The 13,435-nt window shown below is 39.3% G+C and overlaps 1 protein-coding gene across 9 annotated transcripts in view; it reads left to right on the top strand.

Moving 5' to 3' along the window:
- pde1cb (phosphodiesterase 1C, calmodulin-dependent b) overlaps positions 1 to 13,435 on the top strand; it is a 175,854-nt gene that overhangs the window by 139,030 nt on the left and 23,389 nt on the right. For all 9 annotated transcript variants that reach the window (XM_049476575.1, XM_049476577.1, XM_049476576.1 and 6 more), the window contains 4 exons: positions 2,822 to 3,004; positions 7,269 to 7,335; positions 9,259 to 9,375; positions 9,545 to 9,685. In XM_049476575.1, the coding sequence (XP_049332532.1) occupies positions 2,822 to 3,004; positions 7,269 to 7,335; positions 9,259 to 9,375; positions 9,545 to 9,685 (508 nt within the window). The remainder of the gene's footprint in view (positions 1 to 2,821; positions 3,005 to 7,268; positions 7,336 to 9,258; positions 9,376 to 9,544; positions 9,686 to 13,435) is intronic.

Genomic DNA, 13,435 nt, shown 5'->3' with positions numbered 1-13,435 from the left:
GTCACGTGTCCGGTCACAAGCTGAAACAGCAGCGTACTCCATGTGTAGCTTCACTGTGTCGTTCCACAGCTCAATACTGGGGTCTTAATACCCCTCTGTAGCCAACGCCAGGCTTGTGAGGGTCCTATTCTATTGGCAGTACTTATATACAGGGACAGTAGACAAGCTGTGTGAGTGCATTTGCACAAAATAGCTATACATACGGGCTTTATAACACATATATGAGCATTGAATTAAGCATTTATAATGCATTAAATACCATAAAATAACATATTGAAATTTATATTCAATGTATTTAAAATAAAGGCTGTTTTAAAACACTATACATACATACATGCATAATTCCCATAGGGTGTACCATTTTTAAGACAGGTATCTATTTATCTATTCATTAATTTCTTTCTCTATTAAGCAGACTTTGGAAATGATACATCATAACAGTGTTATAAATGAAGCAAGGAGTTCAAAAATGTATTTATAAATATACAAATACCTGGAGATCAGGTAAATTGGATAATCTAAATTGGCCAGAAAAATTAGATACGATTCAATTTTGCCCTGGTGTAAGTATGTATGTGTGTATAACCGTATGCCCAGTGCCCAATATAGTCTTACGGGTGGATGGATGTTTCCGGTTGAGAGTATGCTGTGCACAATTGGCTGCCGCTTTTCACTGTTATGTGTGTAAATGAGTGTTGAGTGTAAATGATTGTGAGTGAAATGTTATTGTACATCATCTTTAGGTGTCTAAAAAGCTCTATATAGGTTTAACTGTATTAATTAATTAATATATTCATAGAATTTCTTTATTATTGCATTGTTCAATGCTTATAAATGTGTTACGAAGCTCCTATGCAGGTATCCTTTAGAGCAGCAAGATCAAACTTCCTTTAAAAAGTGATGAAACCAAGACTTCTCAACACAATACAGTACAGAATATATAAAATAGCTAATATATAATTAAAATATCTAGTTAAATTTAAGTAAATACGCTGAATAATCATGTGATCAGAGCATCTCTAATTTCTGTAAAAAAAATAAAATAATAAAAAACACCACCTGCCATAATTTAGTCCAACAAATCATTTTTTCTTTTTAGATCCTGATTGAATTTGTGTTTTTCATTATCTTCAATTAATACTAAATTCTTTGGCTTGATACAATGCCAGGCAGGGTTGCCAGGTTTGCAGTTTTCCTGCCAATGTTATGCTCATATCACAATGCTGTTAGTGTTTCAGTTTAATGTACAATTTCTGCCAAAATGTTATATACTTAATAAAGTTATAAAATAAATGCCTGCTAATAAATGCTAATACTGCAAAAAACCTGGGTTGCCAGATTTTTTGTGTTCTCTCCTGCCAAATTGTTTAGTTGATAATGCTGTTGTGGGGGAAAATGATAAATCCATTGCTGCCGTTTTTAAGGTGTAGTTATCGAGCTACAACAGCTTTCAAATTTTTGTTTAATACTGTATGCTCATTGCTACCTTACACTCCCTTAAAAGTTTATTTTCACATCTTGCACCTGCAAAATTGCACGAAAACTTATCAGAGGTCGGAGTTTAGGAGTTTATTTTAATGCTGATGGGTGTGGTGGTCTGGAAGTGAGGAGTGTTCAGGTAAAAATCTGGCATATTTCGATCTTGGGATCGCGGGAAATACAGGTGTGCCACTGACTGTTTAAAACACTGACAGCAGTCAACAGTCAGCCGTCCAATCCTATCTTTGCCATCCAGAATCAGTGTGCACCTCATACACACAAACTGATGCAAACTGGTGTATCTTCACAGTGTGAATGCGCAGGTCAGTATCCTCTGCTGAGACGCACAAATGCGCCGCACTGTTAAGACAGAAACATGCCAAAGTCAGAGCTCACCCGGCTCGTAAAAGGAAAGACAACTGGCACACTGATTCGTTTATTTGATGTTACACCCAACACACATGCACGATTAATTAAGAGAATTACAACAAGCAAATGACACTCATTTGGGGGAATATATACAGGGGTTGGACAATGAAACTGAATCACCTGGTTTTAGACCACAATAATTTATTGTGGTGATGGACAGTTCTGGTGGAAACAGGAGAGTTAAGGTGCCGTGATTTGATCAGCCGTGGTTTTATGTTTTTTGGATACAATCCGGGTTAGCACCCGAACATCCCTTTCAGACAGCTTCCTCTTACAGCGTCCACAGTTAATCCTGTTGGATGTGGTTGGTCTTTCTTGATGGTATGCTGACATTACCCTGGATACCGTGGCTCTTGATACATCACAAAGACTTGCTGTCTTGGTCACAGATGCTCCAGCAAGACGTGCACCAACAATTTGTCCTCTTTTGAACTCTGGTATGTCACCCATAATGTTGTGTGCATTGCAATATTTTGAGCAGAACTGTGCTCTTACCCTGCTAATTGAACCTTCACACTCTGCTCTTACTGGTGCAATAATGTGCAATTAATGAAGACTGGCCACCAGGCTGCTCCAATGTAGCCATGAAACCTCCCACACTAAAATGACAGGTGTTTCAGTTTAATTGTCCAACCCCTGTATAGTCAGCATTCAGGATGCAATAACTAAATTGTTTGGATGTTGAACAAGCTTTGCCGTAATGCCTGTTAACTCTGAATGAAGAAATCAAGCTATTAGCATAATTACTGTGATGGGTGGGACAGAGCGGGTGGGGGTGGGGGGCTTGGCATGGCCTCAGCCCCGGCTCAGTCGGTGTAGGACACGGTTGTAACGTTGCTTAACTAATGTTCTTGGCAGGATTGATCCTCATCTCTCTGTTTTTTTTTTCTCACTCTCTCTTTGTGTTTCTCAGGCGGCTGGTGGACACAGAGGATGAGCTCAGTGATATCCAGTCGGACTCCGTGCCCTCGGAGGTTCGGGATTGGCTGGCCTCCACCTTCACGCGGCAGATGGGGCTGATGCTGAGGAAGACGGAGGAGAAGCCGCGATTCCGGAGCATCGTGCATGCAGTGCAGGCCGGCATATTCGTGGAGAGGTGGGATCTCTAAAGCTCATTTACAGGGTGTAGTATTAGTAGTAGGGGTGGGACAAAATATCGATATTGCGATATATCGTACGATTTTCGACTTAGCGTCAGATATCAATATGTTATATTGAAACTTCAAAGATCTAAACTTCTGAAGACTAATTAGACTTACTAAAAATACCGCTATATTACTTCAAGAGGTGGCGCTGTAATCAAATCAATAGGGTAAACATTTTATCATGTTTTATCATATTTTATCATAAATAAGAGACCACTTAAAATTAGGAGTTTCTTTGATTTTACCAAATTTAAAACCTCTGCAATATAATCAAGAGGAAGATGGATGTTTACAAACCATCAAACCACCAAACTGAACTGCTTGAATTTTTGCACCAGGAGTAAAGCAGCATAAAGTTATCCAAAAGCAGTGTGTAAGACTGGTGGAGGAGAGGAGAACATGATGCCAAGATGCATGAAAACTGTGATTAAAAAACAGGTGTTCCACCAAATATTGATTTCTGAACTCTTAAAACTTAAAACTATGAATATGAACTTGTTTTCTTTGCATTTTACTCAAACATAAACCTATAAATAGTAAAATCAGGGAAACTGATTCAGAAACTGAAGTGGTCTCTTCATTTTTTCCAGAGCTATATATATATATATATTGAGAACATATAGATAATTTTTAACACCTAGCTAACAGAGACTACAGGAAAGAGTAACAGGATTTCCCCAGTTTACTTTTCCAGCAGTCTGAGCTGTTAAAACAGGGCTGAAGCTTAAGGTCTCCTGATGGTCATAAACTCCACTGTGGAGATCACAGTATAAATCTGAGCCAGGCCCAGCATGTCAGAGGTGTCCAACTCTGGTCCTGAAGGAAATTAGTGCAGCACAGTCTGGCCAGTTCCCAGCTGAAGTGATGCGCTGAATTTATAACGTGATTCAATATTGTTTCTACATGAATAAAATATTAAAAATGAATCACGTTAATGAGTTTTCTCTCTCAGTTTACTTAGTGTGACAATAAATGAGCTGATGAAATGTAATCTATTTATATGGAAATGATGCGCACATTTAAATCAGGTTATGAATAAATAAAAAACAACAGTTTTCCAAGTTTCTGAACTAGATTCACCCCATTAGACCTCGTGTGTCTGGGGATAAACACCAGGAAGAGATAAGTGAGGCAGAGTGAGGCAGAATGAGGTAGAGCGAGGTAGATTGACATAAAGTGAGTAAGAGCAAGGTAAAGTGAAATAGAGTGAGATAAAGCAAGGTTGAGCAATGTAGAGTGAGAAACAGTGAGGTAGAGTGACGTAAATGTGAAGCTCGCGAGTAAAAAAAGGGAATTGTGTTTCTCCTCTCGGGTGTTTATTTTCCTCTCGAATTCACAGTTCTCCTCACGTGCTGTGCGAATTACCTTCGGCTTGAGCAAGGCTTTTGCGCTCGAGTTTTGAAAGGGGTGGTTTTGACAGTTTGGGGGCGGGGTCGGGGTCGCCTCCCTCAGCGAATGCTATTGGCTGATATATCCTGGGTTTGTGAAGGACCACCTACCTCCACAAGCCAAAGAGAAGGGTTGAGAAAGAAGGACGGCAGGAGTGCAGCTAACTGGCTATGCTAGCATCCAAACAACAGGCCCTCGGGGGCTGTTAGCCCGGGTTTAGTGTAGAGCTTTGATTCTCTGCCCGAACCCGACCTGATCGAGGCTGAGATTTCTCACTACATTCCTCGGGCCGGGTCGGGGTGGGCTCCAGAAAATAGTCTGAAATGTTAATTCATACTGAAATTTTTTATTTTTAAATAAAGCTCCGGTGTGATAATCACAATGTTGCTAAGTAAAGAATTATTATTGTTAACAAAAACGAACCAAATAACGAAAACTTAAAGTGAAACTAAACTAATTTATTTATAAGCGATGTTTTCACTCCCACAGGGGGTGTTGTGCCGATTCAGTCTGCAAAGCGGGAGTCAGATTCAGCAGGGAGTCGGATTCGGTACAACAGCGGCAGCGCGGCGGCACCTCGCGGTCTGCGGTGTTAGTTGTAAGCGCTCGCGCTAGACGCGAAATACGACAGAAAACACTGAGGGAGCTGCAGAGTTATGTATGAGACTAGAATATGAGCATGAAGAGATAAAAGAGAACCTTTACCTGTGAGTAGCTCACATCAGAACACTCTCTCTCTCTCTCTCTCTCTGTGTCTCTCTCTCTCTGTGTCTCTCTCTCTCGCACGTTAACTCCTCCGCGTTTGACCTGAAGCACTTTGTGTAACTGTTCTTAAAAATCATTGTAATTAAATAATAGTTCTATGCTTCTTTGTTTCAGTGTTATTTAACATAATTCTGATCATATTTCGCTCATTCAATCAGCCCGAAAACAGCCAGTTTATGGGGCGGGGCAGGTTGGGCTCATAATGGCAGTTTATGGTTCGGGTCGGGTCGGGCTCGGGCAGAACGTGCACGGGCTCGGGCTGGGTCGGGTCGGATTTTTTAGGCCCGATCTAACCTCTAGTTTAGTGTGCCGGTTGCTCCAGGTGCTGAACGAGAAAGCTGATTGCTCCACAATGGAGTTGGTGTCGCTGCATTCTCGGTAAAAGTTAATCTAAAAGAAAGATAGCTTTCAATGTCCTGCCTCGAGTTCACCGTCTGTGATTTCTTTTGACTTCCACCTGAACTAGAGCCTTCAATGAGGTCTGGATTTTGTCCAAGGCCCTGTTCAGAGTTCAAAAAAATTCTCCATCAACATTCAGCTGTCTCGTTCATCACTACAGCTGTGTCACATCTCCTGTCTCAGAGTATTAAGGCTGCCCCTACTGGCACGGAAGAAAATATATTATTTTTAAAACACCGTCACTTGACAATGTGCCAAGTAATGACGAATTAAGGAAGATGGATCATTTTCCACGGCACCCCTTACAATATCCAGAGGTAGAGTGAGGCAGCTGAACTAGCGGGAGGTAGAGCGAGGTAGAGTAAGGCTGAGCCATGTAGAGCAAATAAGCTGAGGTAGAGTGAGGTAGTGAACCTCACACTAGGATACTTCTTATCCTTGAAAAATTTTAATTTTAGTTTAATCAAGCCAATATACCTTAGAGGAGCTTAAAGTCATATTTGTCCATATTGTGCACATTGTGTTTAGATACTAAAAGATAATTTGGTAACACTTTCTATGAATGTCATCTTTATTAAACGCTACAAACACATTCATAACATATTATAATGCATTCATAAGGCATTATAAACATGGCTTTAAATGTTCATAAAAATGCATAACCCATTATAGCCATGTTTGTTAAGCATTATGACCTGTGGTCATAATACATTATAAGCTGTGCTTATAATATATATGTTAAAATAGTATATCTCTATCATTAACAATATTGTCCTACAATGAAAGTCTGGCGCTTTACTTACTTATAATTGACTATAATTAATATTATATTCAAAACAAGAATACTTTATGAGTGGTTAAAATATATATTTATAGGATTACTGAGGGTGTGTTTATAAATTGGAAGCTTTTTTTAGTCATGATACAAGTCTACAAGCAGGGAATGGAGTTTCTTGGTATTGACGTATAACGTGTTATAAACACAGCTATTAATGCATTATAATCACAGTTCATGATGCATAGTAAACATGGCTATAATGAATTATACATTTTTATAAATATGTATAGCCATGTTTATAATGCCTTATGAATGCATTATAATGTGTTATGAGTATGTTTATAGAGTCTTATAGAGATGACATTCAAAGAAAGGGTTACAGATAATTTTCTTTCTCTTTTACCACTCTCTCTCTCTCTCTCTCTCTCTCTCTCTATCTCTCTTACTCTCTTCTACTCTCTTATATCAGACAGTATCATTTAACTATGCTCTAATGTATTTTATTCTGCCCTGCATAAATAAATTACAGGGACTAAAGGGCAGAGCACAAGCGTTTAAGAGCCCCTAACAGGCAGCATGTCATGTCTGCCCACTGCTTTACCAGCGCAGAGTGCGGTGCAGCGAGCGTGAGAATGTGCAGATTGTATGTTTAGTAGTTTAGGAGTCACAGAGTCGTGATTTCAAGCCCTCTTTCAGAGCAGTACAAAGACTTTTGGTCTGCCGCATGCAGCAATTCGCAAATCTGAATTGCTGCCTGAAGCGAAAAGTAATTTGAGGGACGATGAAGGTCGGGATGCTACTGGGGCTTCCTGAGGGGGATTTGGGGGGCTCTGTAGATTTTGGGAAGCAGTTTATTTAATAGTTTTTTTATCTCCTCTGAACAGAATGTACCGGCGGACGTCCAACATGGTGGGACTGAGCTACCCTGCATCCGTCATCACTGTACTTAAGGTGGGGAACACACAAACACTGACAAAAAGCATTGTTTCTATCCAGTTTTCAGAGATGGAAACTGAGTACAACCTTAAATCAGAAAAGATTACACATTAATAGACACATTAATTACACATTAATAGAGGATTAATTGCTTTGGGAAACAGTTTTCAAGCATTCAGGCATTCAAAACCTTTTAAAACTTTAAAGCCCTTAGCGTGTGCCACCGGCCATTCCCCTTAAAGGAGAACTCTGGTGTAAAATGGACTTTTTTGTTGTGGTAAAACATGATAGAAAGTACTTATCTTTGATGAATAGCTCACCTCCGTTCTCCCACAGCATTCTGAGATCTAGAAATATTAACAGTTTGTCTAAACACCCTTCAGACTGGGTGATACGGGGAATAATTTGTCCCATTTTTTTCATTGTTATCCAGCTCAAAGTAGCTCCACACCTCCTTGCTAGAATCTGGAGAGTCCTCACATTTAAAAACGAAACATTAATAACTGAAAAAGTGCACAAAAATCTTATTAGAAAACACTGTGTACATCCTATAACGCTAGCTTCAGCTCCGAGCGCCGCCATCACTGTACTGATAAAGAAATAGACATGTATACACATATATACACATATACACATAGCGTCGCAGCCAATGCCAGGAGACAGGCTATGCAGCGTCTATATATATATGTCATTATCAGTACAGTAATGGCGGCGCTCGGAGCTGAAGCAAGTGTAACGGGATGTAAACAGTGTTTTTTAATAAGCTTCTTGTGCACTTTTTAAGTTATTAATGCCTCGTTTTTCAAATATCAGGGCTCTCCAGATTCTAGTAAGGAGGTGTGGACCTACTTTGAGCTGGATAATGGTGGAAAAAGTGATTTATCGGGGCAAATTTTTCCCCATGTCACTTAGTCTGAAGGGTGTTTGGACAAACTGTTAAAACTTTTCTTGGAATGCTGTAGGAGAGGGGAGGCGTGCTATTCATCAAAGGTAAAGACTTTTTATCATGTTTTACTACAACAAAAGACCATTTTACACCAGAGTTCTCCTTTAAGAGCCAGGTGTGCTCTGACTTTGGCTCATTCATATCTTAACAGTGCAGTGCTTTTGTCACATTTTGTTACATCTCTATCATGACAACATGTTAGCGTGTTGAAGCAATTTAGCATTAGCCAGCACTAGCCTCTCAAATACTCACTGTCTTGATAACCTCTCTGCACTGCTGTCAAGAGCTCTGCTAGTGCTTAAAGCATGTTTCTTTAGGGGCTACAAGTGATCCACAGACTAAAGCGACACTATTATCAGGAGATTGCTCGATCTTTTCGAATCTTGTTTATGTAGCTTTCCATCAGCTGCCAGAGTCCTGAGAAAGCATAATTGGGCTTGCTCTCTCTAAATGGGTAGATGGCGCTTTTTGCCCTCATAACTCCTAGGGTGATATAGATCAGCACAAGGCTGCATCTGTGAGCTGATGTATCAGAACCAAGCGCTGTGGTGTTTCTCGGCAATGCTGCATCAGTAGCAGTGGAAAAGAGGCGGAGTCTGACTTCACCTGTGTTGGAGGAATCATGTGCTAGTTTCACCCTCCTGGTGTTGGGGAATTATAGAGATAGGGGGAGTATAGCTGAGCAGCTGAGTGGGTGGGATAATCAGCATTGCTACATTAGGGAGAAAAGCGTAATAAAAAAAGCATGTTTCTTTAATACCTGATAACATCCTCAACATTTTATCATTTTATAGTACATAAAATATATAAAACATATAAACCCTTTAAATAAATTTATGTAAAGGTACAAATAACTCTTTGTTGCCCCTTTATTTTATATATATATATATATATATATATATATATATATATGCCTTTACTATTAAGAATCTATGGTTAGCTTTAGCCTTATTTATTTCTCCATGTTCTCCCTGTGTTTTTTTTTTTCTCAGCATGTAGATAAGTGGTCGTTTGACGTGTTTGCTCTGAATGATGCGAGTGGTGACCATGCACTGAAATTCATCTTCTACGAGCTCCTCACCAGATATGACCTCATCAGCCGATTCAAGGTGAATAAATCCTTGCTCTCTCTCTCTCTTTCTCTCTCTCTCTGTTATTTTCTCATATATTCCCCGTGAGGACTGAAGTGTCTCACTGAGGGGTGTATTACTCTCTCTCCAGGCTACAGGTTATGGGTGTGTGATATTGATCTGATTTTTGTTTTTCTCTCTGTTGCAGATTCCCATCTCGTCTTTAGTGTCGTTCGTGGAGGCTCTGGAGGTGGGCTACAGCAAGCATAAAAACCCCTACCACAATCTAATGCACGCCGCGGACGTCACCCAGACCGTGCATTACCTGCTGCTAAAGACCGGCATGGTGGTACGTTTATTACGTCATTTTTAGGCTTTTCTTGGTTAATATAAAAATTTAATTAATGCTCAGCATCATTTTTCACCCTTGGTATAAGGTTACTGCATTTACTACTCTTGACACACCAGATTAGCCGTGACGCTAACAGCAGGGTTTAAAAGGGTTGGAGCTGCAATGCTAACAGACACATAGTCTAGTTTAGCAAGGTTTAGAGCAGAATGTGTTGCTCTTAAGAGCTCAGTGAATTCCACCATAGGACCGTGATATCGTGCCTTAGTTACAGTGAAAGGATCTCATAATGCAGGTGTCAGCAATTGGTGGCCAGCATGAAACATCTGGTAAATAAAATGCTTCTCTGGTGAGCCTTTCTTTACATTCCTCCCCTGTCTCTTTTCTGTCACGCTCGGCTTGACTTCAGTTTCCGCCCATTCTCGTTTTTCCCCCTTTTTTTCTCCTTATAAGGGTGTTTTTTTCTCAGCCGTGGCGGTTAAGTAGTAAGTTAAGTAAAGATAAGCTAAGTAAACAAAGCTGTAATAAAGAAAGACTTTCTTTTAAAGTCAAATGTGTGCTCGATGTTAATTTACACAGATTTCTCTCCTAAAAAAAGAGTAACGCACTTCTGTTTAATTACAGCAAGCTTAGATTCCCTAATTTCTCCAGGCTGGAGCATTAGCATTAGCGGCTAACGGCTAGCAGTTAGCGACTAATGCCGCATAACAGTCCTACCCTGAGTCTTCTGGTAAGCCAGGGTTACATTAGTTAGCGTTTTTTCCCCAGGTAGCTTGTTTTAACACGATAAATGCGCAGGCTAACATCTAATATACTCGCCTGTGAATGACGAAAGATCTTAGTGTGGTTAGCAGGTAATGCTAATGCTGCTCCACCAGTGCTAGCCGGGGTTAGCAGAAGGTTACAGGCCGATAATACTCAACTGTGTACGGGGAAATATTTAGCGGTTAGCAATTAGCGGCTAATGCTAATGCTGCTGCAGTCTCAGTGCTGGAGAACTAAACTTTACTGCTCTTTACAACCTGACTGGTAAAATCCATACATAAGGTGCTCTGGATTATTTTGGGGAAAATGTAAGGTTTTTAAGTGCGCCTTATAGTGCAAAAAATACAGCATTTTTCTATTAAAGCGCCCATAAATAATAAGCAATATGTAATAATAAGTTCTGCATACAGGAAGCTAATACGAGCACTTTCTATAAACCCCATTAGCCTCCCACTGCTTCAGTACATGTGCTGTTGTGGTCACATCCACCACTCTTATTAAAGCTTAGTTTCCGGTAATCATTTCTAAACACGCCGCAATATTTATTACTCTCAGCTAATGACCCGTTATAATTACGAGTGCCATTATCAGACTGCGCCCTCGGGGGCTCCGGGGGACTTGTGGAATGGCGTGTTGGAGCCCCGCCCTCCTTCTCTGTGCTCTTAATCACGTTAATCATTTTACCATGACAGCTTGTCAGCAGCACACGTTCTGCAGGCCATGCTTTCTGCGTAACTGCATTATACAGAGGCCCAGCAGCACGGCCATCTATCTCACTCAGTCTCACAAACACACACACATAATACACACACACACTCAAACACACACACAGGCCTGGAGCCTGTTTGGAGTCAACAGGTCGTTGGTAAAGCTGTAGGGGGGATTTGTCTTTAGAAACATTGTCACTACTGATATTTAACACAAGCCTGGCCTAACACTTAACCAGTGAGCTTTATTCTTTATTCTGCTCACACACACACACACACACTCACACACACACACAGTAAAAAATCCTCTCTAATGCAGTCACATTCTCACAGCAATGTTCAATCAAAATCTAGTACAGGGGTCGCAATAGATGTAAAAAAAAATAAAATAATAAAAATGCTTTTCTGTTGAGCTTTTGTTTATATTCCTCCCCTGACTCCCCTGTGACTTTAGTTTCCACCGTTCTCGTTTTTCCACCCGTTCTTGGGCTCCCTATCTCCTTATACGGGCGTTTTTTTTTCCCGGCCGTGTCCCAATTCACTAGCCAAGGCAGTGGCAGTTCAATAAAATTTGGGTTCAACAACCCTCTGGGCTGGAGAGCTACTAGTCTGTAGCACTCCATCCCATTACACTACATTTTCCAAAACATTTTTTTTAATGGCTTGGAAAATATTTGGCCAAACTAAAATTATTTCCCTTCACAGTAGAGACAGTTACTCCAACAAAAGCAGGATTAACACTTTTTATTGTTCTCAATTTCGAAAGAAATGAATGAACAGGTGTCACAAAAAATCACACACAATTACATATGCACACTAGCAGTCAAACATTTGGACACGCCTTAAATTCAGTGTCTTTTTTCATTATTTTTAAATATTCTGCATTGTAGATTAATAATAAAATGCTTAGATGACTTTAGCTTTGCACATCTTTTCTTTTTTTTTCTCAGTCAGTTTTATGAGGTAGAGTCACCTAGAAGTTTAGGCTTTCAGTTAACAGCTGTGCTGAACTTTTTAACAAAAAAATGTCATTAAAAACCATGAAATATGGTATTTTCATTGATGACCTCACATAATCTCAAAAAGAAATTGGATGGTTGACTATTTTTATTTTTTTTTAGAGCAAAATTACAATAGAAAAATTTAACATCACAAGTGAATGTTTTTTTTTAACAAACGTTGATTAAACCTAAGAGAAAAAGGACTCTGGACATTAATCGAAAAATTGACAAAAAAATATTTTTTTTTATTTTTTGAAATTGTTTATTGTAAATGTGTTTATTGTTGTTCGTCTTGTTTGGATAACTCTGTGAAAATTATTTTGTATAGAAATTCTTGAAAAAAAAAACATAAAAGTATAAATAAATACAATAACTACTCAACTGTTTAAGAAATGTTATTTAAAAATGTTTAAGAAAGGAAGGTCAGAAATTAAAGTATCCTCAAACTGATTAAACTGATGGGGCTATCCTGATGAAACTGGCTCTCATCAGGATAGCCCCGGGAAAGGAAGAGCAAGAGTTTGAGGTGGACTTGCTGGTGTGTTTTGGATCATTGTCCTGCTGCAGAACCCAAGTCGTTTCAGCTTGAGTTTAAGTTTACACTTTTTTCACAACACTTTGCATTTAACTAAGAGTTTAATTACATTTAATTTACATTCAATTGTACATTGAGCACGTTTGAGGCATCAATAATGGACCATCCCAATAATTAAAGTGTTGCCTTATATTTATAGTAGTTTATTATAGTTTCTGTGATGTTAAATCATGTTAAATAACCCACTCTAAAGACTGCACTTCATCTGCAGATATTAGCACATGAACATTATATTGTTATATGTTATTATTTAGTTTTTATACAGTTAATTAAACATCTGTTCTATAGTTTAATATCTGCAGTACAGATACAGTACAGAAGGCCTTCAGAGAATTAGAGAATCTTATCATTACAGCCTCTAAATAATGAAGAGCGGTCCCACATTCAGCTACATGGTGGAAGTCACGACTCAGGATAAATGTGCCTATGGGCTGCAATTTTACAGGGTCAGACTGGTACAGAATGGCTGGGTTATTAACTTTTAACATGGAAACTGCTGCAGGATTCACCGGCCTGGTCTCTTAATCATTAGACGAAACAGTCACGATACAGACTGGAAAAAAAACACCACTGTTTTTGGCTTTTTTCAAATTTTTGGGTTTAGCTTCTAAAGCTTTTCTGAAGTCATTTACTGATTCTTTCCTTCTATCTGATCTTTTTTGTCCATTCGGGATGCAAACAA

The sequence above is a fragment of the Astyanax mexicanus genome, chromosome 4 (genome assembly GCF_023375975.1).
Source record: "Astyanax mexicanus isolate ESR-SI-001 chromosome 4, AstMex3_surface, whole genome shotgun sequence".
Lineage (NCBI taxonomy): Eukaryota > Metazoa > Chordata > Actinopteri > Characiformes > Acestrorhamphidae > Astyanax > Astyanax mexicanus.
The sequence above is the reverse complement of the archived record's forward strand: the minus strand, read 5'-3'. Positions and strand labels throughout refer to the sequence as shown.